The sequence below is a fragment of the Cryptosporidium bovis genome (genome assembly GCF_009768925.1).
Source record: "Cryptosporidium bovis isolate 45015 chromosome Unknown contig_8, whole genome shotgun sequence".
Classification (NCBI taxonomy): Eukaryota; Apicomplexa; class Conoidasida; order Eucoccidiorida; family Cryptosporidiidae; genus Cryptosporidium; species Cryptosporidium bovis.
Window position 1 is genome coordinate 357952 of NW_027124998.1, and position 26329 is coordinate 384280.

Consider the following 26329-nt stretch of genomic DNA (forward strand, 5'->3'; position numbering starts at 1 on the left):
GTAAACTGGCATATTACTACGGTATACGAGTTATTTGGCGCCTAGAGTTTATAATGGTCACATGCATGTAAAAAAATGCGAGATGGAAGAGCAATCTATGAAGTAGGAGATATAAAGATATTTAATTAAATGAAAACTTATAAAAATAATCAAAGTAGATAAAAAAGAAAATTCTATTTGTTTTTTATCTTCTCCAGCTCATTTGAGACAACCTTTAAAAAGTAGTCCGGCCAGAGTGAGATACTAAGCCCAGAAATCAAGGAAATCCACAAAAGTATATTGTTGTATAGTGGAATCCAGAGTGAATATACATCACTTCCTATTGAAAAAGATGATGTACACACAAATAAAGTGCAAATCCAACTAAAGAGTGAAAAAGCTACTGAAAAGCCGAGTAAATAGTGAATATGGTCAGCCATAAGCAAAACTTTAATGTTAACGACAAGGATAATAAGATAATACATGGTGGCTCCAACAACTGACTGATTTGATCCAAAGGCATTAGTACTGTTCACACTGAATAGAATGTAAGGGAGAGTGAATACGATAAAAATATGCCATAAAGAGTTGAGTAGGTATGTAAAACAGACTTTTACGTTTAAAAATTTGTTATCAGGCCCGTATCGATATAACTTAGGATTCGAGAATGACTCACTTTTAGTTACATCAAAGTCAAATACAGAAACAACGATAATTGGAACTGATGAAAGAATTACATTATAAACTTGATACCAATAATCAAAATAGAGTCTCGTTCCGCTCCAGAGGGTAAAATAACCATATATAAATACTGGAATACCAACGGTAAAGTTCTTGTAGAACATATATAAGGCAAGTTTGCAAATTCTCCTATAAGACAGTCTTCCGTGGATCAATAGTAAGGCTTTCAGGTCTTTAAAGGCAGTTATTCCATAGTCAGCTGTAAGAAATGCCTGGTTTCCTTCCAAACCTCTGACACCAACTCCAACATTTGCAGTTTGAATCATATTGCAATCATTTGCCCCATCTCCGATGGCTAAAGTTATCTCGTTCATATGCTTCCTTACTATTCTAACAATGTTACCTTTTTGAGAAGGAGCAAATCTTGCAAATATAACTGTGTGACAATCACAACAAATCTGGACAAACAATTTCTCAATAGAGTGAACGTTAGAAATAATTTCGTTAAATTTTTTCATTTCCAAATCGTTTTCACCTTCAGCCTCTGTATTCCCAAGTGAACCGGAAAATATTTCACCTAACATAGCTCCATCTATAATTATTGATGTATTCCTAGATTCTTGATTCTCTTCTTTCTTCTTTCTCATTATCTTTAGAGGTATTCTATCAACTTTTCTCTCATCCGACTCAAACTTAATATTGAGAGCTTTGCAAATGGAAAATAATCTTTTCTTTACTTCCATTTTGTTTTTACATGTTTCCTCAGAAATCTCCAATATATCGCTATCTGAACCCAATAAGCCAGCGGATGCTGCTATTTCCCTTGCCGTTCCCACCTTGTCTCCAGTAAGCATCCATATTCTTATTCCTGCTTCCCTTAAGCACATAATGGTTTCTGGTACTTGGTCTTGTAGTCTATCCTCAACCCCAGTTACTCCTAGGAGAGAGAGATCTTTTTCAATTAATTCTGCAACCTCTGCTAAAGCTTTCTCTCTCCCTTCAACAGAACAAGCCGCTTTCTGGTACTTTTCATACCAACCGTTGAATTCTTCTTCACATAATTCCTTCTCTGCAATACAAAGGACTCTGAGAGCATGATTTGCCATTTTATTTCCTATTTCTAAATCAGTTTTATATTCCTCCATTCCTTCCTTTCTCAATAGCTGTGGCATAACCGAATCAGCCCCTTTACTGAACACCACTATTCTTTCTCTAAACAACTCCGAAATCCTTTGGTTTCCATGATTTTCTGTGAGCATACCCTCTACCTCCTCATCACCTTTATCCAATTTCTTTATATTATATTTATTTATCTTAACAATAACTGTACTTCTTTTTCTATCGCTTGTAAATGGGATAGTAGCGAGAATCTCCACATCCAAAAGCACTCCAAACGCCTCCAAAATTAAATGTTTTGAGGTTGGATCAGAACACATTAGTATCACACCTAAGTGTTGTGCTCCATAGCAAAGAGCAGCTTCATCCGGAAACTGAGCGGAATAAACAGGTTTCGGTTTCGTCGTACTAATTGAGTTTTTGTCTCCCAAACCTCCCTTAGTCTCATCTATAACCGAGTGGAAGTTGATACTTTCGACAGTTTTTAAATTCTTATAAACTTCATTCTGATTTTCAACTACAATTGCATTATTCAGTGATATACTAAGCAATAGTTTTGCTATTTTCAGTTTTTGCTCCGAGTCGCTTTTAAGTTCTGTGAATAAGTCTTCGTCTTCAATATTTACCTGAGGGGTCTTTATCTCAAAAACATCGCCACTATGATTCTCTTTAAGACCGTATTGTACTCCAGATACCGCAAAAGATTTAAATTCCATTATATTCCTGGTTAAGGTCCCTGTTTTGTCTGTAAAAAGGTACCTTACCTGCCCAAGATCCTCATTGAGATCAGAATTTCTCACAACAGCAAATATCTTTTTCTCTGGATCAAACATATATCTGTCTTTTGAAATGAAGTAACCCTGGAAAGCTTTGACTATTTTCATAGATACTATAAGAGCTATTGGAATAATATTAGCTAGAAGAACTAACCAAGTACAGAATCTCACAACGGGGACAAAGGACATTGGTATTGCCTGTCCAGTAGCTCTAAATGAGATTTCATTGGTGTCAGAAACACCCAAATATGATAGTTTAGAGAACGTGCCATTCAACATGAAATAATAGGTCAAAATAGATCCTGTAATACATAACCCAAATAACAATATCATAACGAACATAACCATTTTATTGGTAAAAGCATCAACATTGCTCATTTTTTTCTTTGGCTTAAGGGAGTTCATTTGGATCTTTGATTCATGACCTGCATATACAATACAACCAATTGCCCACTCAGTAGACCTCAAGATGCATCCTCTAAGGACAATATTGTCGATGTTAATTGGAAATTGTGAAATTGTGGTATTCCCTTGGGTTATGTGACCCTCTGATATGGGTGGAAGTCTGATTATTGCAGTTCCATCAAAATGGTGCAGATCTTTTCCCGGAGGTGAACATTCAATTAAACCTTCAAGGTACCTAGATCTTCTAACCACATCTTGTATCTGGGTTCCAAGAACCCTAATTGACTCCTTGTTTGAGAATTTTCTCTTTAAATTGGATTCACCGTCTAAAGACGAGGTGTCTACAAAAACCTCACCTATTTCTGACGAAGATGAAAGAAGAACAATGTCTGCGGGTATAGTCTCATGATTTCTAATTAGTACGAGATCCCCAACCTTCAAATCTCTAGACGTAGATTTGACAGTGCCCTCTATTTCAAGAAACCCATTTTGGTTCACTTCAGCGCCCCCCAGCTCAGCTTTAATTGGAATTATGTGCTTCAAAGAGGGCATCTTATTTTTAGATTTGTCAGCATCCTCTAAATCACAAGACAAAAGTCTTCCATGTATATAGTTGATAAAAGGGAATCTACTTATAGTAATAACATCCCTTTCATTTTCAGCCTTGTCATTTCTATGACGATTTAAATCCTCCCATCCATCTTTGACTGCTCCCACAAACAAGACAAAAGCCAAAGGAAAGGCAAGAGTTGGAATTCCGTTAGTAGAAGAAACTGATGGCAAAACCTGAAGTATTGCAATAACCAAAAAGTAAAAGTTTACTGGTCTGCAAAACTGTTCGAAAAGGTATTTGGGGATGAAGTTAAAGGCTGTGTATCTTGAGGTTCTAATGAAATTTCCAGAGAAATTTCTGACTTGTCTATTATTTATCACAACTAATCGAGGCCGACTTTAATTTCAAAGATTATAGTAACAGTATTTAGTTAATTTATCACGAACATACATTTTAAGATGTAATCGCATTCAAGTTACAACGAAGCAAACATACCTTTCTTTCACGACAGAGAACCGCTTAGAGGCCCTTCCCAGAAGGGACATCTTCTCTGTGTCCTGGTAATTCTACCTTATTCAAACCTTTAATATTTACATTAAAGTTTTAGTCGTTCTCACTACTTTGCTCCTTTTGCGCGCCACCTCCGCTTTTTCTACAACCTCTCTCCTGCGATCCTATTTCTTCGAAATTCTTTTTTTTGTATTTTCGTTGTTTTTGCTACCTGCTGTCTCAACTATCTTTGAACAATTCACTTGGTCCTAATTTTCACTCTCATAATATTTTTCGTCTGAATTACAATTTTATCGTAAAGACAAATGGGTACCGTAATTGGCGCTCACACTCTATTGAGGATCTTCCCACTATAAAAAAGTGAGATATTAACAAAAATGTGTGAAAAAAAAGGCTTGAATCTTCCTCCAAAAAATGAGGAACTGAAAAGAGAGGAAAGAGAGTCCATGCAAGGCGAGAGCTTAACTCTTAGACTTCATTTCAGAGATGGTGAGGAGTGCATGGAGGAAATCGCGGTAAAATCTTCAACAGAGGTTGGGTTTGTAAAATTGCAGGTTGCAGGTTTAAAGGGTGTATCTGCAAAATACATTAAGCTGTTTCACAACGGAAAGGAAATGATTAATCCTATGTCCTTGTGTGATCACGTAGGAGTTTCTCCACCTACTGCAGACTTGGATGTCTATATCTGCAAGAGGGACACGTAACCTAAAATAAAGTTGTGAAGGAAAAAAAATATATATATATATACAATAGTAATAGATAACCTATGGATGTGGAGCAGTATCCGGATGCTACAATAGTACCTGTCTAACATAACTTTGATACTTGTTTGAAAATTCTTTCATTGAATCCCTTAGATAAGGATCAGGTTTATTTGTAATATCATCTAGTAGCTGAAGTCCCTCTCCTGATAGTCCAGTTATAGGTGCTTCAGAGAGGAGAACGAGATAATGGTATCCAGAAAAAAGTTCAACGCTTCTTCTGAGCAACTGAAGCTTAGTTGAATCCCCCATATGGGACTCTGTGGTCCGACCTTCCAGGGCAGCGCGGGTCCCGGAAAGCACTAGTTTTCTCGATTCCCCCAACACATTAGAAGAGAGGCCGTTGCCTGAGGGATACCCCCTCGGAATCTCACCGTTCACTAATAACTTCAGAAGCGCTAACTGTGAGTCCAAAAGGCTGCAATCTCCAGAGCCACTTGTAGAGTCCAAAACCGAAAACCAAATGAACGAGGACAAAACCTCTAAACCCAGAAATCTTAGATCTTCCTCAACACGCAATTGCCTGTTTGGTGAAGTCAGTACTCTAAAGATCAAGGGTCTTAGAGATTCCAAGGATATCTTTGTTATTTCATCATCTGATAGATTGATTCGTTGATCCACGCCTTCTACGGGACAGAACCAAAGTGCTGGAGATGAAAGTGTGGGAGAGAGACAAAATATTAAAAATGTTACAATAGGACATTGAATCGATCCAAGAGCCTCTCTGAAAAAGGCGTCAGAGGGTGGTATTTGTATGTGTGTGCCAATCTCTGTGGTACTTGCACCATACGGATTTAGAGCAAGCTCTTTGAGTATCCTTTTTGTCTCCTCCATCTCTCCAATATTTCCCAAAAAACACATATCTGCAAGTAAATCTAGTGTAGACGGGATCTTTGTTATCTGTGACAATATCTTGAGTATTGAGTTTCTAATGGTTTGTCTTGCATACTGAATCTCTTCAAGAAGAGCTACCTCTGTTAAAATCGAGATTACCCCCTGTGCATCCGTTCCAATTAACTGTGAAACAAACGCACATGGCCAACAACTTGCCCACACTCTGACCATACTCAAAAACAATCTGGGAAGTCCTCGTAAGGCGGTCTTACCCTGTTCCGTAGACCCATGCAACGTCACAACATGACAAACAAGGCTAGCTAGTTCTTCGCATGCACCAGAACGCGCCAAAATCATCTGTGGGTCCTTAGACGAACCGTTTATTATAAATGGAGTTAGAAGAGCCTCCGATAGTGGAACTAGGCATTCACAAACCGCAGGGCCAACTGCCCGAACGAGCCTGTGCATCGGTGCAAGTAGAGAGGCACGCCAATCCGGATTCACCAGTTCACAAATATCCGCACTTCTTGCCAAGGCAAGCAATGCATCTGCAGAGGTGCACCAGAGAGTCGCCAAGTTCCCAATATATTCCGTTCCAACACCTCCTTCAGCAACCGAACACAACATTCCAATCAACTCAAGTGAACATCTCCTGCGAGAAGAATCCAAAGGAGCCTGAGTTGAATTTGTAGAGGTACTAATGAGTCTCTGAGCAAGTCCCAGAAGAGGATGAAGAAGCTCTTCAAACTCCTTTATAACTGAACAGTGTGAAGCTGAATCCTTGGTGGCGGAAAATCTTGCCTGGAGAAGAAATCCAATGGCCTCACAAAGAGTATTGAGTGTCTTTGTTTCAATTGGGGATATAAGGCCATCAGAGGGGAAAGATATATGAGAGTCTCCTGAGAAACTTAAGATCCTTACAAAAGCTGCGTGAGATCTAAGAGCCACAAGGAATACCTGAAACTTGTCTTGAAAGTAAGAAGAAAGAATTTTTGAGAGAGTTAAAAGCATTTTTGCAGATTTATATGAAACGTCGGGGAATCTGTTCTTGAATCCAAAATTGGAAAGTAGAAAATCGAGTATTTTGTCTAGCATTCTTGTAGTTTCTTGGTTCAAAAGTGAGGCTGGGACCCCACCCTTTATAGCAATCAATTCAGCAAAATATCTAAATACCATAAACAAAGAACTTCTCAAACGGATTTCGTCTGAAGCCGATCCACGTCCACTACCCTCCGCCCCAATTAAATCTGGACTTTCTAACAACAACGCAACCAAACGGAGAAAATTAGTCTGGAGAAATGGATCTCTAGATGGAACAGAGTTGTCCGAACGTTTTGAGATCTGTTTTCTCTCAGAAATGGAGGCCTTACCGAGTCTAGCCAAGAGGGAAACTGCAGAGTCAAGTTGCCGGAGACCAAGAGTAGAAGCATCTCTAACTGCACTTTCAAGAACCGCATCCATAAAACCACAAACAAGATCCGGTCTTAACTCTAAAAGAGAAGTAAAAAGCGATACTCTGCCACTAACACCACTTGTATCCTTCTCATCCAAATTACCCAAAGCTTCCTCAGAGCAAATAAATGTATTGTTTAATAATATTCGAAGTACGTCTGTAATGATATTAGAGATAAAATGACCATTCTTAAAGGCTCCTAACTGTGCAGGGACTCTAGGATCATTGCAGTTTAATGTGCCAAATAAAAGAATGAAAAGTTTGCAGACTTCGTTCCTTGCGGGCCCTAAATGAGGTCCCTGGGAACCTAGAAGTAGTGTGAGTTGGGGGAGAAGCTTCTCAAGAAGCAGAAGACCTGTTGTCAGAGCCGACTCATCTCGGTCAGTTTCTGATACCTCAGAGAGACTTTTGAGAGCCAAAATTAATTCACTTGTAACCTTGAATAAAAATCCTGATCTGGCTGATAGAAGGAGGAATCTGAAGTCATCAAGGGGATTTCCAAGATGGCCTCTTTCTAAAGCTGAAGCAACTTCAGGGTTGGAGAGAAGAGTCCAACTGCCTTTATCCCCAGTACTAAATACTTCTGGAGTAACATCTCTGAGGTCCAAGGAGAGTCTTGTTTCGAGTAGCATCGGTACATTCAAGTCCCCTATAAGTCTGAGTTTCGCTCCAGAGGGCATCCCTTTAAGGATTATTGCCGAGAGAAAGTTGAGAGCTTCCAGAACTACCGCTGACTTTGCGGGGTCTAGAAGTCCGGAAACCAAGGAGAGGACTTCGTCACTCAATGAATAACTCAGATCCATCCAAGAAACGTAAGACTCCAGAACTGTGACAGCAGAAGAAAGCAGCATAATCTCCTCTCCTGTCGATTGCTTTGTTCTATTGTTCGAAATCAGAATAACCCAAGTCTGTACAATAAGGCGTAAGTCACCGTTTGTCCTCATTGTATCTTTTATATTCCTTCTTATAGCTGCCTCTTCAGCAGTCTGAGCGCCGATATCGCGAACTATCATAGTATTAAAAGCCTGGAGGATCCTAATAAACATGTCTTGAACCCAGGTATCAGAAGTCACTAAGGAAGTAATATCCATAAAAGCAGATGGCCAATTATCCGGGTAATCGGCACGAATTAGTTGAATATAAAGTTCCGCTATTTTGTTTTTCGTGTAATTTTGCACATCTCTCCCACTCGAACCATCTTGAATAAGACTCAAAATTGCCTCTCTAATGGCCTTCCTTACACCCAAGTTTGGATATGAAGGAGAATAATTCGATAACATTCTAGATAAAGCTCCAATACACCAAAACTTAACCTCCTCATCCTTCTTCCCAGAAAGGTGTTCCAAACAGATCCTCCATCCCTCTACCGAACTTGCCACAGAGTCACATATCTTCAGGCTCTCTAACTTCTCTCTCGTACTTGATCCTGGTAAACTGAGCGTCTTTATTGCCTTTTCAAGATCGTCCATAATTCATTTTGCTGGCAGTTGGTTATATTATTATACCATATTTGTTTGGGCGGGAAAATTTGAATTCCTGTATTTGGGTACTACTAATATGCCCGCAAGCATAAAACAAACGGCAAATGAATTGTGGCCAAAAAAGTAATTGAAAAACAGATGAAAAGGATCATTTAGAAGGGAAAAGTAAAATAGAAGAGTAACCAGAAAGTTAGGTTAGGGGCTACTTCTGGAAGAAGGAAAATACAAATCTGTGATCGTTTGCGAGGCCCTTGGAGTTAGGCATATTGGAAAGGATTTAGGGAGCCGAATTAACCTGTTTTTTTTATACATATAGATTAGAATTTCATTTTAATTATATTGGATGGACAGAGTCACATTTATGGAGGGCCTAAGGGCCTTTCATGAGAGCCAAGGGAGAGCATTCAGACCCCAAAAAGTTGCAGGTTCTATGATTGATCCCTATAGGATGTTTCTGTTGATAGTCTCAAGGGGGGGCTTTTCCCGTGTAAACAAAAATTCACGTTGGTTTGTTTTTGGGAAACCTTTGGGAATTGATATACCTGAAGGAAAGCAGCAGGAGATTGGACTTGGAATAAAGGGTTACTATTTAAGTTGGTTGAGGGATTATGAAAAGGCCATGGATGATGAGCTAAAACTTTCAATTGCAATGGACTTTGCTACCAATAATCCGGACTTAGTTCCGAATCCTGGTCTTGCTCTTTCTTCTTATGGAACTTCTACCTCTGGAGGCATAATTAATGGAATGGATGAAGCTCCACCTCTTACGAGATCTGCTGCTGCTTCTATTTCTAGGACTGGAACAAGAGGATCGAACAGAATTGAAATAAATAGTTCTGGGACAAGAGCAACAACAGGGAAAAAGGATGATGTGGTTGGTGGAAAAAGAGAGGGAGTGAGGAGTACTACCGGTAGAAACTTATATTTAATTCCCCGTGGGGACTGTCCATGTGTAAATGTACCTACAAAAAGTGCATTGGATCCCGACTCCTTTTATTCACCAAAATATAAAGTTTCTGATGATATGTGGTATCTTTTGGCACATCTAAAGAATCCGGAGGTAACTTCTGATCATGTAATACATATACTGAACAATCTACAGAGTTTAGCGGCAAATGAGAAGCTATTCCTAAGCAGTTTTCCATCTTTACTTAACGAGTTGTCGGAGGCTATCTCACTTTGTACTTTTTCAATTGATTCCCTAATCCAGGATCAAATGGCTGGTAGATACTCACTTTTTGAATCTCTGAATTTACAAAAGCTTGAGCTGGCAGTTAAAAACAAGACTTGTTTGCTTAATATAAATCAGATTCAAAAGGATTTCTTGGGTTCTCTTTCATCCTTGATTTCAGGCATCCTCAGAATTAAAAAGAATTGCGATTTTATTTTTGATTTGACTTTTAATTCTAATGTTTCTAGGGACTTTCTTAGTATAAGAAATTTAGAAGATAACAGTTATGTTATTGAAAAGAATAGTGATGGTAACTTATCTTTAGGTGAAAACAAAAGTTCAAGTGCTCCTCCAAACACCTTGAAATCCAGTTATTTAAACAAGAGAATTTTGGACGACGAATTTTTAAAAAGTTTAAAGAATGAACATATTAACTATCCAGAAAGGGATTTAAGTGAGAGAAAAAACTCCACACTCAATATTTTTAATATTGAGACCCTATTTTGTTCTCTTCTTGCTGCTTTTAGGACTTCCTCATCACTTATTATTTCTTATGAAAGACTCTTACACAATATTATAGAACCCATATTTAACAAACACAGAATTAACTGCCGAAATTCTGAGAGAGACGTTTCTAAAGTAGTTATACTAAAAATGGATAGCAATTCGTCTGAGTTTTCCGTTGAGGAGAGAGTTGAGACGAAGCATATTAACAACGGTGAGAACTTTGTGATAGGAAGTAGTATTGAAAAGGAGAATGATACAAATATCCAAGAACCAACAATTAAAGGGGAGAAAGTTAACATGGACTTTATTCTGGATAGATGTTGCAATAGGTCTTCTGATCCTTCTGATGGAAATGAAAAAGAAGTGAGTGATAAAGAGAAAGATCTTATTGAACATCTTCACTTCGAGACGAAGATGAGTTGGATAGTGCTTTCATCTGTTATAACTTCTTTAAATCAACTGCTTCCATTCGCTTTTGATTATGGTTTGGATGAGATAATTATTCTAATTAATTTCTTTATAAGAGAGCTATTTAGTGAGTGCAATGTTTGTAGCAACTTGTCAACTCCAACCCTAAGTAAATGTGGTGAAAAAGTAAAGGGGCATCCTTGCTTTTTTCCTTGTATAATTTACAACACAGAAGGAATAAAGTTCTTATCAGATATACTTGAATTCGGATGCAATATCATAATAAATATATCCTCCAACAACTCTATAAGTAAAAGTAAATATAATGCTAGAATAATAAGTGGTTTTTTCCAAATGATACTAAAACTCTCCTCTATTTGCATTGGATTTCACTCTTTAATGAAGATTAATGACAAGAACGAAAACTTCTCACACCATATAAAACTGAAAGGAATCAAAAATTCAGTCATTGACTTGTTCGACAAAATGGTTCTCCCAATATCCCTTGTTACCATCGCAACAATTTCTGAACATGTGTCTTTTGATAGAATATTCCATTCCATCGTGGATCTAAATTATCATTATCTTAACCACCACACACAATTTACGCAGTCATTAATTAAAAGCAGAACAAGTTATCTAATTGATCCACAGATTCTTGAAATGAGTGACTCCAGTGATTCCTTTTTAAAGGACCAAATTTTGGTACTTTGGGGAAGAGAAATAATTGGACCAATTTTTGAACTATTGAGAAATGAAATGCTTTGTTATGTATCTGATGGGAAGGATGAAATCCCCCTCTCTTGTATAATGCTTTCACAATACATCATTTTTGTCTCTTCTGAACTTATGTCTTGGAATAGCTCCAACGATTACAGCAGAAAACGTAACTTCCGTGGAATACATTCAAAATCGTCTAGAGAAATTGCAATTGGTATACTTACACCTTTTATTGATGCTTTAATCGAGTTAGCTTGGCTTCCTTCTAAATACAGAAATATATTTTGGTCGATTATATCTGAACTCTCTAAATTTGGAGTTTCAAATCCCTCTGTTACTCTTGGACTCACAAAAGTAGATCTCAAATTAATCCAAAATGCAAATGGTAATTGATGTTACGGCTTTTTTCTTTATCAACTCATTTACTCCAATGGCCGATTTGCCAATTATAAAAATGTCAAAATATACTAAATAAATTCATTTAAAGTTTTTTATTTCTACTTAACATTTTATTTTATTTTTATGCGTCTTCACTAGTAACTTCAATTTTTTAAATACTTTCCTAATTCATTGGGTTTTGAAATACTACCGGTAGCTCAGTCACATTGTTTCCAACCATACTCTATGGGGAATATTAACTTTTGTCTAGTTGAATTAGTTTATTTTCAACTCACCACAAGTTTGTTTGACCCCATGTGTAGACATGGTCTATTCAGCACTTCCTCTCTTTCCTCACGCCATTGTTGTACTCTCGTTGAGACATCAGCGAAAATTTGTTGCAGCCTAACTTTGTGTCCAGGCAACCATGTATTTTTGGAGAATTTTTCTATCTCGTCTATTTCCCTCTGAGTTATTGTACACAAAGCTTCAAGCTGAGAGATCAGAGTTTAATAAATCAAACAGAGTTACCAATTGAACTTACTGTATCATATCCTGCCCCTATAAAGTCTGCAGTGATCCTCATATTAATAAATTGAGATCTAAAGAAATCAATCACCGCAAATCTTTCTTGCTCAAATTCATATTCTAAAATATTTAATTTGGTTGTTGATTCACAACGTAAAGAACGTTAAACAATATTTTATGTATCAGAAAATAAAGATATTTTGTCGCTCAAAACTAACCTGTATTCCAGATTCTTGAAAAACCCAGGAGATGCTCTCCGTAGTTCTTACATATAAAATCCACAATAAAGTAAGGAATATTCTCTGGTTCGTGCTCATCGAATTCCTGTTATCAATTTTGAATTTGGTTGTATCCACACGTGAGACGATAAAAGTAAATATACAAACGTCTTTTCTACGTTAAATAACATACCTGAAGCAGTCTTTCAGCAATTTTTTCCATTGCCTCCCTCTTAGCAGGGTATCCTTTCTCCATTTTGAAAAAAATTGAATTGTCAAAGAAAACTGAACTTTGTTTAATTTTAATGCAAACCTTATTAGAAACAGAAATAAAAATATTCAATATTAAATGAAAATAAATATATTTATTTAATATTATAATAAAAAAATGAGTACAAATAGAAAAAATTCCTCGCCTTCTGAACAATTACTGGCCGGCACTAATTAATACAAAAAAAGCCATGCAGGCGTGTGCATGCATGCAACATGTGCATGACCCCTATCATTTTAATTCAAATTTAACTGCTGGAGGAAAACTTATTGGTATTTCTTGTGTTTGTGAGAAAAGTGGTGGTAGTTTTTGTTGCCGTGATTTTTTTGTGAATAGTAAAGATTAGTTTCGTTTCTATTGCTACAGCTATTCCCAATGCATTGGGAATCATACGTAACAATGGCCTCAGTTCTAACTTCTCTTGTGCATATTTCACCTTTTTCAATAAATCCCTATGAAAAATTAATTAGTTATTTTAAAAGTTAATTATAGTTCGAAAATAATGGAATCAGACTGAATAGACGAGTAATTCATTTAGACCTATACCTTAACAGTACAAGTGCTACATTCACACCCCTCTTATTGTTATGTCTTTTAAATATCTAACTTACCTCTGGGCATCTGAATTCTGGCTTAGAAAACCTAATGCAATGGGTTTTTTTCATAAATGAACCGGGCGGACACGTTTTTTTGTGTCCCGAGTATTCCAAATAAATGCACTTGTTTCCAACATCAACAAACCCTTTTGGGCAATGTAGAGTTGGTTCGACATAAACGTTCCTTTCACAAGTCCCATTTGGACACTCCTTTTTGAAAAGATGGAGACATCGTCCATTAATCATTTTATGATTTTCTGGGCAAGAATTCGTTGTTGGTATAAATTTATCCCTCACACAAACAGTTTCTTCCAAACGGGATCCCTTTTGACAGGAGAGAAGTGGTTCAGCTACTTTTCGAACAATGCAATTTTTTCTTTTGCACGATTTTTCTTTGTATTGAACGCACCTGTCACCTTTTAGTTGAAATTCTTCAGGACAATACATCTCCATTGGAAGTGTTTCTAAGGCTTTGCAAAGACCATTTGGCAGTAGTTCCATTCCATTAGGACAAATTCTTTCCGGAGTGAGTGTCATTGCCTTGCCACAATTCTCATCCAAACACTGTTTTTCCGAATACATCTGACAACTTCCATTTGAATAAATAGAACCACTTGGACAACTTGTTTCACCTTCTTTGAATAGTTTTTTATAACAAACTGCGTCTGAACCAAAAGCAAAATTTCTGTAGTTTTTCTCAAATCCATGTGGACATTTAACATTAGGAATAAAAGTTTCTTTGGCGTAACAACCCTCAACCGGACAAACCGGTTCTATTTCCCTTAAGCAATAAGAATTAAATAAATCACATCCTTGTGGACAAGCTAAATGTGGTAAATGGTTTATTTTTTTTTCACAAGTTCCATTTGGGAGTTGTTCATATTGGTCTGGGCAGTCAATTGTCGGGAAATATGATACTTTCTTTTCGCATTGATTATTCAAACATTCCTTAAATACATACTTAACGCACATGTCATTATTAAGAGAGTAGTCATTTGGGCAAGATAAATTTGCAGGTCTTCTTTTTATAACTTCACATTTGTCGTTAGAGATTAAAGTCCCACTCTCACATTTGTATTTCGGTAGGATTGAGATGGTGATTGAACAATTACCAGTGGCACATTCCTTTGGTATATCATGAATGCACTGATCACCAACAAGTTTGAATGGTTTTTCGCATTTTAATATCTTTGGTCCAGTTACAGTATTTTCGCATTGTTTCGTTCCAAAACTAAGTCTCTCACCTGGATCACATTTATACTCCAAAGGTTGTCTGTGTATCCTCTCACAATTATTTCCTGGACAAGTTTTCAATGTCTTTTCATGACACAAATGTCCTTTATCGGGATTCAGATAGTTCTGCCCCTCATCACAAATTCTGGTTGGTTCAATTGTGTGTTTAAAAATACAAACTTCGTTTTCTATTTCATATCCATTTGGACATTCTGGTGAGGATTCTATGATATTATTAATGGTACAACCCTCTGGTGGGCAGTGTTTTCTGGCCCTTTGTACGCAATTCCCATCTTCCATGAGATAACCTTCCGGGCACTCCAGCTTTGGAGGTAATCTCACTAACAAAACACACTTACCATCCTCAGTTTTGCTGGAATTTCCAGGACAAGTATCAACCTTTTGAACCTCAACGATTTGGAAACAATTTTCCGGATCCTTTGAATGATCAGAACAAACTCTAGTCATTTTCGTGTGTTCTTTCCTAAGACACTCTTTTCCAATATTTACAGTTCCAATAGGACAAGTCACTTTTGCAGGCACGGCTTCTGTTCTAGAGCATGTTTTTGGGTTTCTTACAACCTCAGAACAAGTTCCATATGTACCACCACCGTTGGGATAATTCAAAACATCTGTATTCATAAAACCATATTTGCCACATGGAACTTGAATAACGTTGACTTCAGAACAATCATACTCAACTATTTTTTGACATTGTTTAATCTCACTTAATGAATATCCATGTGGACATTCATATACAGCTGGTAAAAACACTTCGGATACACAGGAGTCACCGACTCTGTTTCCTTTTAGGCATTTGTATTCAAGAGGTAGAGGCTTTTTAATAATACAAGAAGAACCGTTTCTGAAGGATCCCTCTGGACATTTGGCCTCAGGATCTGTTATTCTTAGTTCAACACAGTCTCCAAATTTGTTCTCTTTTGAATATCCCTTTGGACAGATAGAAACGGGGTTTGAAGTTCTAAAGCACTCATCACCATTATCCAAGAACCCCGGAGGACAGATTTTTGTTTTTCTTTCGATTTTGTGGCAGTTATTATCAGATTCATCCAATCTATATCCAGTTGGACATGCTAATTCGACTTTAACCTTTGATTCTTTTGTGCAACTTTCATTTTTAAGAATGTAACCATCTGGGCAAATTATTCTTGGGTTCCTCTCTTTTATACACAAATTTTGATTTGTCGGATCCTCATCAAATCCAATTGGACACGTTTTTTGAAGATTCTCAACTTTGATACATTCATTATTATCCATAAAAGCACTTGGTTCACTACAAAAAGCTTCGGCTGGTCTGGATATTAATTTTGTGCACTTTCCTGTCTCATTATTAAGGTTGTATCCTTCCAAACAATGTTTTTCAGGCGACTCATAAATCGAGCAATAGTCACCAGAATCGTATGAATTTTGTGGACATTTCTTCTTAACTCCGTTATTTGAATTCATAGTACAAATTGATCCCATTAATTCCGAACCGGGAGGACAGATTGTCTTCGGACTTTCTAAAGTTGTTTCTTCACATTGCTGGTCAGTTAGAATTAAATTGTCAGGACATGACCTTTTGGGAGGTAGGAAAGTTGCGCATTCATCGTCACCCATTTCCTCATATCCTGGAGGACAGACTTTAACATTTGAAACATAACCAATGCATGTTGAAGTGTATTCGTCAAGTCTTGTGTTTGCAGGACATACCATTGTTGGCTTTATTGTTAAAGTCTCCAAACAAGAGTGAGTCTCTCTATCATATTTTGATCCTGGTGGACAGTCCCAATTACCTTGTATTTTCTGAAAACAAGAACCACCACGAGAAAATGAATCTTCTGGACATTCTTTCTCGATAATGGTCTCGAATATACATAATCTTGTGTTCTCATCGAAATAAGACCCTATTTTCGGACAGGTAATTTCCGGATCCACAGAAACAGTGCTTAAACACACTTTGACTCCGTTCTGAATAAATTCCTCAAGTCCATTTGGACAAGAAAACACGGGATCTTGGTACTTAATGCATTTATTTTGTGTTTCTACATATCCAGGAGGACAAACTCTATCAGAAATTGACTTGTCTGAAACACAAATATCACCCTCTAACCAACTATCTGGCGGACATACTAGTGTACTATTTACGTAGGTGGTTAATTTGCACAGTGTTCCAGTACCTGGAACTGTTATTGTCTGTATTTGACTATCTTTAGGACAAGATCGTTCTGGGTAGATCCATTTACCGCATTTATCGCTTCCAATTTCATCAAATCCATCCGGACACTCCAACTTATCAATATCCTCTTTTACACAGATTCCAGCCTCAGAATCAAAAACAAAATAATCTGGACAGTTCACAAATGGACTTGTTACATTCCTTTCTAAACACAATTCAGAGGGAGTGTCATATATTAAAGGCTCTGGACAGGCTTTTAGTGGTTCCCTTGTGATTGCACATCCTTCTCCTAAATGAACACTCCCTGGGGGGCAAACGGGCCCTACTTCTTCCTTGTAAAGACACTTACCACTTTCCGGGTCCAGAACAAGTCCACTCGGACAAGTTATTTCCTTCTCACCAAACACCTCCATAACGCATTGTTTATCTTGCATAATAAAACCAGTAGGACAATCCTTTAATATGGGCTCAGCGGAGTAACATTCATCTCCCTTAGAAACATAACCTTCTGGACAAATTGGTATTTTTTGGGTTTCAATGGTGTGGGTGCAAACCCCATTTGTCAGTGAAAAACTTTCTGGACAAGTCTCGACTGGAACTCTAATATATTGCGACGATGTATGTTCAAATAACTCACAAATGAACAGGGTCAGGAGAAACAAACCAATAGCTCCTGACCCTGAAGGAAATGTTAACATCTTTATATGCCTTTCTCTTAATTTTTCCACCCTTTTTTGAAGTCTCCTTCCCATATCAATTTATTGATATCATTAAAGTAAAACAGGGAAAGGTATTATAAACAAACTGACACTCCTAATATGCATTTTATTTTGTAAAAACTTCATTTTTATGCACTTTTTTCTCCTTTTCGAAGATATATAATTTTTTACATGTTCAATAAACAGTCAGACGAGACTAGTTTATGCGGTAATAAATATTTTCAGTGTGTAACTATAGCGGTACCTAATTTTTGATGATTAAAGGGCTGTATTAGCGGGGAGATGAAAAATTTAACAAACTAAGTAACGATTTTCTAGAGGTGTGAGTTTGAATGGAGTTACTTTCGCATGTTCTGGGTTCAATTTGGGTGGTCGTCTCTGGGTTTCTGCTTGTCATCGGTGCCGCCTTAGCTATGAGACTGCCAAATAGGAGTCTGGATGACTACAGTAAAAAAAGGGGTATTGCAGTGCTGGTAGTGGGTGATGTTGGTAGAAGTCCAAGAATGCAAAATCATGCTCTCTGTATTTCAAAAAGGTTCTGCTCAAGTGTGAGAAAGGAGGGGTCATACATTTGCAAGGGCAGGAGAGAGTGCGATAGTGATAAAGTGAACAACAATCATGTATATATAATAGGATATAATGAGAGCATTTGCAACTCATCTGTGTTAAGGGATGAAAATATCACAATCGTGGATATTGGAAAGCCTTTGATGGAAAAATATAGGAAGCAACTTCCCTTGTTTATGTTTTTGCCTGTCAAAATAATTGAACAGTCTGGAAGAACCTTTTTAAGACTGCTAAGTGTTCCAAATCTAGGTGGAATAATATTGCAGGCTCCTCCTTCAATACCTGCAATTCCAATTTGCATCCTTGTTTCTTTGTTAAAAGGAGTTCCATTTGTTGTGGACTGGCACAATTATGGGCATACATTATTGATAAAGGAAAAACAAGGAACAAACGTCAAACCGAAGGGTATTGGATTCTTAATAAAGGCGATATACAAGAATATTCTTGTGAGAAGTTACAGATTCCTTGAATTCTACTTTGGAAGGTACTCCACAAGTTCTTTTTGTGTCTCCAAGGCAATGCAAAAAGATTTGGCCTTAAGAGGAATAAAAGCTTCAGTTTTGTATGACAAACCTAGTGAGGAGTTTACAAAAATAGATAGTATCACAAAGAAGCACTTTGTTTTGTTCAAATATTTCGGATCAGAAATGAGAACAGGTTACCCAACTCAAGCTTCTAGCAAAAAATGTAGACTTGAAGCTAATAAAGATACTAGAGGTGGTGTTGCCTCTTCGGACTCGCCTTTGACGGACATTAGCGATGTTGTTTTCGGTGGGGAATGTGAAACTTCTACTTTAAGTAAATTATTTGGTGGTAGTGGAAACAAGAGGGAGATAAATCTAATTAAGGGAACACCAAAAACAACCGAAACATGCAATTCACCTCCTTTGAAGATAAGTTTGACCACAGTTGAATCTTCGTTGTTTTTGGAGAAAACAAATTTAAAAATAGAAGATGAAGATCTTCAAAAGGTTTTGGATATACTGAAAATCGAAACTTCTTTTATAAATGAAAGTAACGAGAGTAGTTCTAACTCGGAGGATCGTTGCCTGGTTGAAATAAAAGAAGAGACTCCAATTTCGGAGCTTACTCTTAAAATCGGCCGCATAAAAGGTTCTTACAAACTCGAAATAGAAACTAAAATGAAAGAGGACAGGTCTTGTGTCTTGATAACATCCACAAGTTGGACTCCAGATGAGGATATTGACTTATTACTAGAAGGCCTTATATTGTATGATAAAGCTGTTGCTATTGAAAGAGCAAAAAAAAATGGAAAGCAAATAAGTGATACTCGTAAAGAAAAAACACTTCCAAATTTGTTCCTGATTATAACAGGCAAGGGGCCAATGAAATCAGAGTGGATTAAAAAAGCCTCTATGACTGGAATGAGATATGTTACAATTAGGACTGTATTTGTAGAGGCAGATGACTATCCTAAGATTTTGGCTTCATCAGATCTTGGAATTTCATTGCACTATTCGTCTAGTGGGCTTGATCTCCCGATGAAAGTAGTTGATATGCTTGGGGCAGGTATTCCAGTCATCTCCTTCAGGTATCAGACAATGAATGAACTTCTTTACAATAACGGTGATCTAGATCTTTTTTTCGATAATTCAGACGAACTTTGTGAAAGACTAAAAGTATTGCTTACAGGGTTTGGGGATGTACAGAAAAAAGACTCCTATCCAACCTTAGGCTTAAAAAAAATAGCAAAACAGAACAATTCTAGGAAGCACAAAACTTTTATGCAGGAATGGAACGATAATGCGGCAACACACTTCGAGAATATGGTGATATAAGATAGAATGAGGTGATCAAAAAAACGAGCATTATGCTATCACTATTATAGTTTTGTAAGTAGAAAATACTACTAGTATTTAGTTAACACCAAATATACCTAATAATCTATAATGAATTAGACCAATTATTTTATTTTTACTTGAATTCCTGATCGTCATCATCACAATCTTCCTCGTAGTCATCTTCATCTAAGAACTCTTCTTGGAGTTTTCCCTTGAATTCTAAAAGGATTTCGTTCTCTGAATCTCCCTTAAGAATATCTTTGGTAAAGCTGCAAACAACTTGGATTTGGAGTTGTTCCAAGGCACCTCTAATGACCCCACATATAATGTTACTGTAGTTAAGGGAAGAGCTATAGCAAGGAGGAAGCTCAACAAAGTCATTAAGTGGATTTTCACTGAAAACCAATTTACATGAAGTTTCATTTGCATTCCAATCTCTCGTTTCAGCAGTAATTCCTAAGAACATCTTGAATCCGACACAAGCAATAACTTCCGCTGTCTCTCTGAAATTTTCACACTTAGAGACACCAGATTTAGCTAGAAATTCATCTACAAGACGAATTCCAATATTGTACCCTATCTTTTCGAGTTTCAAGTTTATAAGTTCTGCATTATCCAGATCCTTTACAAATTGGGCAACCAAACTCCCATACATCAGGGAAAAAACCTCCCCATTTATTTTCTCGGTCTTCTGAAAGGCTAGTTCCCCTAGTCTTAGGTAATCGGCACGCTTCTTTTGTTGGCTAAAAGAACCTGACATTTTGTCATAACTTTTATCTTTCAGTTGTTATTTCAAGAATAAAGGCGGCAATTTATTAATTTTAACGTAACTAAGTCATTTGATCTCCAAAATATAGGAGGTATGTACCCGGTACTATCCTCCCCCCCCCCCCCCCCCCCCCCCCNNCCCCCCCCCCCCCCCCCCCAATCTGTTCCTTCTAAATCTTATGGGCGACAGTTTCAGTTAAACTTCCATTCAATTGTTTTGTGTAGTTTTCACCTCTGAGTAGGAGTATATAGGCTTGAAGAATGATGGAAGACTGACTGACCATTTCTTGAATCTAAATGGAATGGGATTTTGTTTTAATAATCTAGAAAAAAGGGTTGCCCAGGTTAACATAAACACAACTATGACAATTCTTGCTAGGCTGATTAGGAGGAGGAGAAGATACTTTCATAAATGCATGTATTAGGAGAATTAGTGATGTTAAAACTCGAAATTCTCGATACAGCAACTTACTCTCCTAACTTCGAATACATGTTATCCTTTTTTTCAGGGAGTTTTCCCCGCTCATCCACAATACTAATTTTCTTGAACAATTCAAAACTTGCGCAACACCCCTCTTTTTTTCAGTTTTGTTTCATTTTAATGACTCTTACTGTCATTAGACCCTTATGATTACGGCTAAACTGAGTTGGGTGTATTTTGAGTTCTCTATAAAGCATTAATACTTTCTATTTTACTAGGGATTAATTGTACGTTATTATTGTTATTTTTGCTTGGATCAGTAATGGTGGTTACTATATCTTTAAACAAATCTGATGGAAGTGGGTCTTTGTTGAGTTTGGCTGAGTTAAGACAGATTTTGACCCAAGGAAATCAAGAGCACATTTTGTCTCTATTGGATTCAGGAAGTAGTTCAGATGTGGAAAGGCTCGTCTCGCAACTTAATGCATTGGACGCCTCGTGTATTGGTGGTGGATTGGCTGGTTACATTGATAGAGCTAAAAAGTTGCTTAGAGAATCAAAAGAAGGTGTTAATCCAAGGGAAGGGTGCTATCCGGAGGTTCCAGACACACTAGAGTTGAAGGTTGGATCCGAGGACTTCATGAAATATGAAAAACTTGGGTTTAACGAACTTAAAAATGTTGCATTTGTATTGGTTGCTGGTGGTCTTGGAGAGAGGCTTTCTTTCGAAGGAATAAAAATTTCTATTGAACTCTCTAGTGTTTCCAATATCACATTTTTTGGGTTTTATGCAAGTTATATACTGGATTATGAGAATAGAATTTTGCGTGAATTTGGTGAAAATGTAACAATACCACTAATTATTATGACTTCTGACGATACAGACGCCAAAACAAGAGAATTTTTAGAAGTAAACAATAACTTTGGATTGAAAAATGACCAAGTCTTTTTAGTGAAACAACTCAAGGTTCCTGCACTCATGGACTCAGATGCAAGAATAGCCCTTGATCCAAAAGATAATTATAAAATATTAACTAAACCTCATGGCCATGGTGACGTTCATAGTCTTTTACATGCTTCTGGATTGCTTTCTGAATTAAAAAACAAAGGGATAAGGTATTTAGTATTCATTCAAGATACAAATGCTCTAGTTTTTAACTCAGTCCTCCCAGTGCTCGGAGTTACCTCTAGTCATGATTATAAGATGAACAGCTTGACGATTCCGAGAGTACCTTGTGAGCCTGTCGGAGCTCTTTGTAGATTGGTTCTTCCAAATGGCTCAAAGGTCACGGTCAATACGGAATACAACCAATTAGATCCTTTATTAAAAAGCTCGGGGTTGGGTTCTGACTTTGCTGACGAAAAAACTGGTTATTCACCTTTTCCAGGAAATTCGAACGTATTGTTTATTGAATTGAATAACTATGTCGAAACTTTAGACAGAACTGGCGGAGTTGTGCCTGAATTTGTTAATCCAAAATACGTTGACTCTTCCAAGACAGCCTTTAAAAGTCCAACTAGATTGGAATGCATGATGCAGGATATCCCATTTTTATTCCCAAATGGAACAAAAGTTGGTTGTGTTCAGATGGAAAGATGGGCTACTTTTTCTCCATGCAAAAACAGCTTGGCTGAAGGAAGAGCTAAAGTGAAGGCTGGAGTTGCTACTGACACTGCATCAACTACGGAGAGTGAATATTATGCTTCAAATTCACAGTATGTGCGCCTTGCTTGCATTTCGAATGGAGTTACTTGTAGAATTGAAGAAAGTGGAAGAGATCCGGTTATAGGTAAGGAAGATCAAAATTCACCAATTCATTCAGAAATGATCTCTGGAATCCCAGTTCGAGTTGGAGCAATGCTAGTACTGCATCCTTCATTTGCAACTAGATTCTCTGATCTTCTTTATAGGATTAAGGAAGGTCCGGTAATCATTTCAAAGAGTTCTTATGTTCATATTGAAGGCAATGTTGAGATCCATGGCAAATTCTTTGTTGATGGCTCTGTTAGGATTATTGCGAAGAATGACTCAAAAATAATAATTAAGAACTTGGTTGTGAATAATAAAGGAACCGTTAGATACCCGATTGCTGAGGAAGATTTGGCTTCTGCTACAAATAATCAAAAAATAAGAGGTTATGGTATAAGACATGAAGAGGTCAGGGATATCATTTCCAGTGAAGGTACCACAATTATTCAGGATTAGATGTGATCTGACTCTTGTTACTAATTTTTATTGTAGTCATTTAACCTGCGTATTGAGGCTTTAAATATCCGACTTCAGTGATTTCTTTTTTGTCAATTTTCATTTGGTTATCGCGTGTATAAGTTTACTAAAATACAAATAATTGTTATTTGAAACTTATATTTTTTCAGTTTATATTATGGGGGTGGAGGATGGTACGGGTGATAAAAAAACCTCGTTAACCATTTGTTTAATGTTCATGTTGCCTCCATCTTTCACCGTCGCACCTTTCGTCCCCACCTCTCCCTTTCATATCCTCCTCTATAATTAGATTATTTCCCCGCATTCCTGCATTGTTTGGTATTTATGCTTTATTGCATGCATGTACTGAGCCGTCATTTAAACGGCACTTGGTCTGTGCATGATAAGTTGTTTACTTTGTGGCTCTACATGCGAATTATGCGGGGCCACTGACAATCAGGCGGTATATTTTGTTCAATGCAGATTACCACTAGGAACGGATTTTTGGGCAGTGTTTATAAAGAATTAAAAAAGGTGACAAATAAAAATATATACAAATAAATATATGTATTTATAGGTATTTAGATATATTTTTGTATATATTTTATTCAATGTATATGCAGTTATGTGAAACACGGATAACATATATGCATATATACCTTTATATATAGATAAACAATAGGAGGGTTTGCAGGGATGGTACTTATATATTTTGAGTGTGTGTGCGATAAAACAAAGCCTGGTCAGTCAGTATACATATTGGGCAACCATTCTAGGTTTGGAAATTGGAGTCTTAATACCAAAAAAACAAAGGGAAAAGAGAATGATCTAAACAGTGTGGAAGAAGATTACAACTCAGTAAGGCTCATCACAGACAAAATATCATATCCAGTATGGAGAACAAGCAGTGATATCAGAATAAGAGGTTCATGTTTATTAGAGTATAAATTCATTATTAAAAATGACAATGATAATAACTCTGAGAATATATATTGGGAGCCAATAACCGGTAATAGATATTTACATTTGAATGAACATTTTCCTGAATATAAGTACACGGTTTGTTGCAATTGGGGAGATACAAATAATAGTAGTGTTCGTTTTGAGGAACACTATGACACAGAAAAAAAAAGGGAATGTTATGTAACAGGAACTAATGATACAAAAGCAGGTGGAGACTTGTCAATCGGAAAAAAATCGGTAGCTGAAAAAGTGCCAACGTTTGATTACGATGACGAAACTCATAAAGATAATAATGAAAATGAAATAGTTATGGAAAGGCCAAAGACACCTCCACTTGTACTAAGTAGAACAGGTTCAAGATTGCGTTTATTGTTGGATAGGTACAGATTTATATTAAGTACTAAGGGGGACATAAATGACTTTTATACACTAGAAAAGACAATAGGAAGAGGTACTTGGGGTGAAGTTAAGGTGGCAATTCAAAAAGGAACGGGTCTGAGAAGAGCAGCTAAGAAAATACCAAAATATTTTGTGGAAGATGTTGAAAGGTTTAGACAGGAAATAGAAATAATGAAGTCGTTAGACCATCCGAATATAATTCGGCTGTATGAGACGTTTGAGGATAGTACGGATATATATCTGGTAATGGAGTTGTGTACAGGTGGTGAATTATTTGAGAGAGTTGTACGTCAAAGAGTGTTTAGAGAAAGTGATGCAGCTAGAATAATGAAAGATGTATTTAATGCAATAGCATATTGTCACAGATTAAATGTTGCACATAGGGACTTAAAACCGGAGAACTTTCTTTTTTTAACAAGCGATACAGATTCGCCATTAAAACTTATTGATTTTGGGTTGGCTGCTAGATTTAAACCCGGGTGCATGATGAGAACAAAAGTAGGCACTCCTTACTACGTTAGTCCACAGGTATTAGAGGGACTATATGGACCCGAATGTGACGAGTGGTCTGCAGGAGTTATGATGTATGTATTATTATGTGGTTATCCGCCCTTTAGCGCTCCTACAGATTCTGAAGTTATGATTAAAATAAGACAGGGAGTATTTAATTTCCCAGAGAAGGATTGGATAAATGTTTCACCCCAAGCTGAGTCATTAATAAGAAGGTTGTTAACAAAATCACCAAAACAGAGAATAAAATCAACAGAGGCTCTCGAGCATGAATGGTTTGAGAAACAACTTTCCTCTTCCCCCAGAAATCTTTTGTTAAATAATGTAGTTTCTAACTTTAGGAGATTTCAGGGTTTGTCTCGTCTTAAAAAAATAGCCTTAACACTCATTGCTCAAAATATTGATGAAAGAGATATTTTGGATCTTCATGATATGTTTATTGAACTTGATACGAGTAAGGACGGATTTTTAAGTAGAAACGAGATTATCGAAGGTGTTAACAAGAGCGGATGTAATCCTTCACTTGGACTTGAAGGCTTGCTAGATGAGATAGATCCAGACGGAACTGATATGATATCCTATACCGACTTTATTGCTGCTTGCATTCAAGAGAGGCAGTTATCACATGAAAATGCCTGCAAAGCTGCATTTAAAGTATTTGACATTGATGGGGACGGATATATAAGTAACAAGGAATTAATAAAAGTTATTTCTCTTGCGAGCAAAGTTGAAAAGACGGAAGAAGAACTTGCTTTGGAATTAAGTGAATTTATGAAAACCGGAGATTTAGATAAAGACGGGACAATTAATTTTGATGAATTTTGTCACGTTATGAGACGAGTACCTTCAAGGTTGCTTTTGGGCGAGGCATCTGACGATACGCTGAACATGATGAAAAGGTGCTCCTCAAGAACGAATATTAATTTCATACAAAATAACAATGGAAATTAAATAACAACAGTTATTGACCCTGCTTACATTTTCAATGTCAGGAAAATACTGGAACAAGTTAAATAAGCATAACGGCATAATTAACAGTGCGATTCTATCAGGAGGGACTCGCGATAAACTAATATATTAATATCTAGCGAACCAAAAAAAGAAAATGGTTGACAGGGCAATTCAGAATTATCTTATTTAAAGCTACTTTGTTGTCTTCTTGATACAAAAGCTTAAGATTCAATGTTCTAATTTATTTCATTTGTCATACATAACT

General features: G+C 36.9%; 10 protein-coding genes across 10 annotated transcripts; 5 read left to right on the forward strand and 5 right to left on the reverse strand.

Annotated features, from left to right (window-relative positions):
* Positions 1-173: 173 nt before the first annotated feature.
* Positions 174-3980, reverse strand: FG379_003381 (uncharacterized protein; the record flags this gene model as incomplete). The annotated part of the gene is made up of 2 exons (XM_067329010.1): positions 174-3867; positions 3961-3980. 2 exons carry the CDS (start codon positions 3978-3980, stop codon positions 174-176), a joined length of 3714 nt encoding a protein of 1237 aa, XP_067185187.1.
* Positions 3981-4397: 417 nt separating this feature from the next.
* FG379_003382 (uncharacterized protein) lies at positions 4398-4724 on the forward strand (the record flags this gene model as incomplete). The annotated part of the gene is made up of 1 exon (XM_067329011.1): positions 4398-4724. One exon carries the CDS (start codon positions 4398-4400, stop codon positions 4722-4724), a length of 327 nt encoding a protein of 108 aa, XP_067185188.1.
* An 87-nt stretch (positions 4725-4811) lies between these two features.
* On the reverse strand, positions 4812-8537 carry FG379_003383 (tRNA exportin type nuclear export; the record flags this gene model as incomplete). Its single annotated transcript, XM_067329012.1, has 1 exon — positions 4812-8537. One exon carries the CDS (start codon positions 8535-8537, stop codon positions 4812-4814), a length of 3726 nt encoding a protein of 1241 aa, XP_067185189.1.
* A 355-nt stretch (positions 8538-8892) lies between these two features.
* Positions 8893-11748, forward strand: FG379_003385 (uncharacterized protein; the record flags this gene model as incomplete). Its single annotated transcript, XM_067329014.1, has 1 exon — positions 8893-11748. The coding sequence occupies one exon, from the start codon at positions 8893-8895 to the stop codon at positions 11746-11748; it is 2856 nt and encodes a 951-aa protein (XP_067185191.1).
* A 169-nt stretch (positions 11749-11917) lies between these two features.
* Positions 11918-12735, reverse strand: FG379_003386 (uncharacterized protein; the record flags this gene model as incomplete). Its single annotated transcript, XM_067329015.1, has 5 exons — positions 11918-11977; positions 12030-12227; positions 12278-12381; positions 12480-12585; positions 12673-12735. 5 exons carry the CDS (start codon positions 12733-12735, stop codon positions 11918-11920), a joined length of 531 nt encoding a protein of 176 aa, XP_067185192.1.
* Positions 12736-13352: 617 nt separating this feature from the next.
* Positions 13353-17510, reverse strand: FG379_003387 (uncharacterized protein; the record flags this gene model as incomplete). Its single annotated transcript, XM_067329016.1, has 1 exon — positions 13353-17510. One exon carries the CDS (start codon positions 17508-17510, stop codon positions 13353-13355), a length of 4158 nt encoding a protein of 1385 aa, XP_067185193.1.
* A 299-nt stretch (positions 17511-17809) lies between these two features.
* FG379_003388 (uncharacterized protein) lies at positions 17810-19843 on the forward strand (the record flags this gene model as incomplete). The annotated part of the gene is made up of 1 exon (XM_067329017.1): positions 17810-19843. The coding sequence occupies one exon, from the start codon at positions 17810-17812 to the stop codon at positions 19841-19843; it is 2034 nt and encodes a 677-aa protein (XP_067185194.1).
* A 136-nt stretch (positions 19844-19979) lies between these two features.
* Positions 19980-20606, reverse strand: FG379_003389 (BET3 vesicular transport; the record flags this gene model as incomplete). Its single annotated transcript, XM_067329018.1, has 1 exon — positions 19980-20606. One exon carries the CDS (start codon positions 20604-20606, stop codon positions 19980-19982), a length of 627 nt encoding a protein of 208 aa, XP_067185195.1.
* A 751-nt stretch (positions 20607-21357) lies between these two features.
* Positions 21358-23241, forward strand: FG379_003390 (secreted UDP-N-acetylglucosamine pyrophosphorylase family; the record flags this gene model as incomplete). The annotated part of the gene is made up of 1 exon (XM_067329019.1): positions 21358-23241. The coding sequence occupies one exon, from the start codon at positions 21358-21360 to the stop codon at positions 23239-23241; it is 1884 nt and encodes a 627-aa protein (XP_067185196.1).
* A 696-nt stretch (positions 23242-23937) lies between these two features.
* Positions 23938-26064, forward strand: FG379_003391 (calmodulin-domain kinase 2; the record flags this gene model as incomplete). Its single annotated transcript, XM_067329020.1, has 1 exon — positions 23938-26064. One exon carries the CDS (start codon positions 23938-23940, stop codon positions 26062-26064), a length of 2127 nt encoding a protein of 708 aa, XP_067185197.1.
* Between the last annotated feature and the right edge of the window lie 265 nt (positions 26065-26329).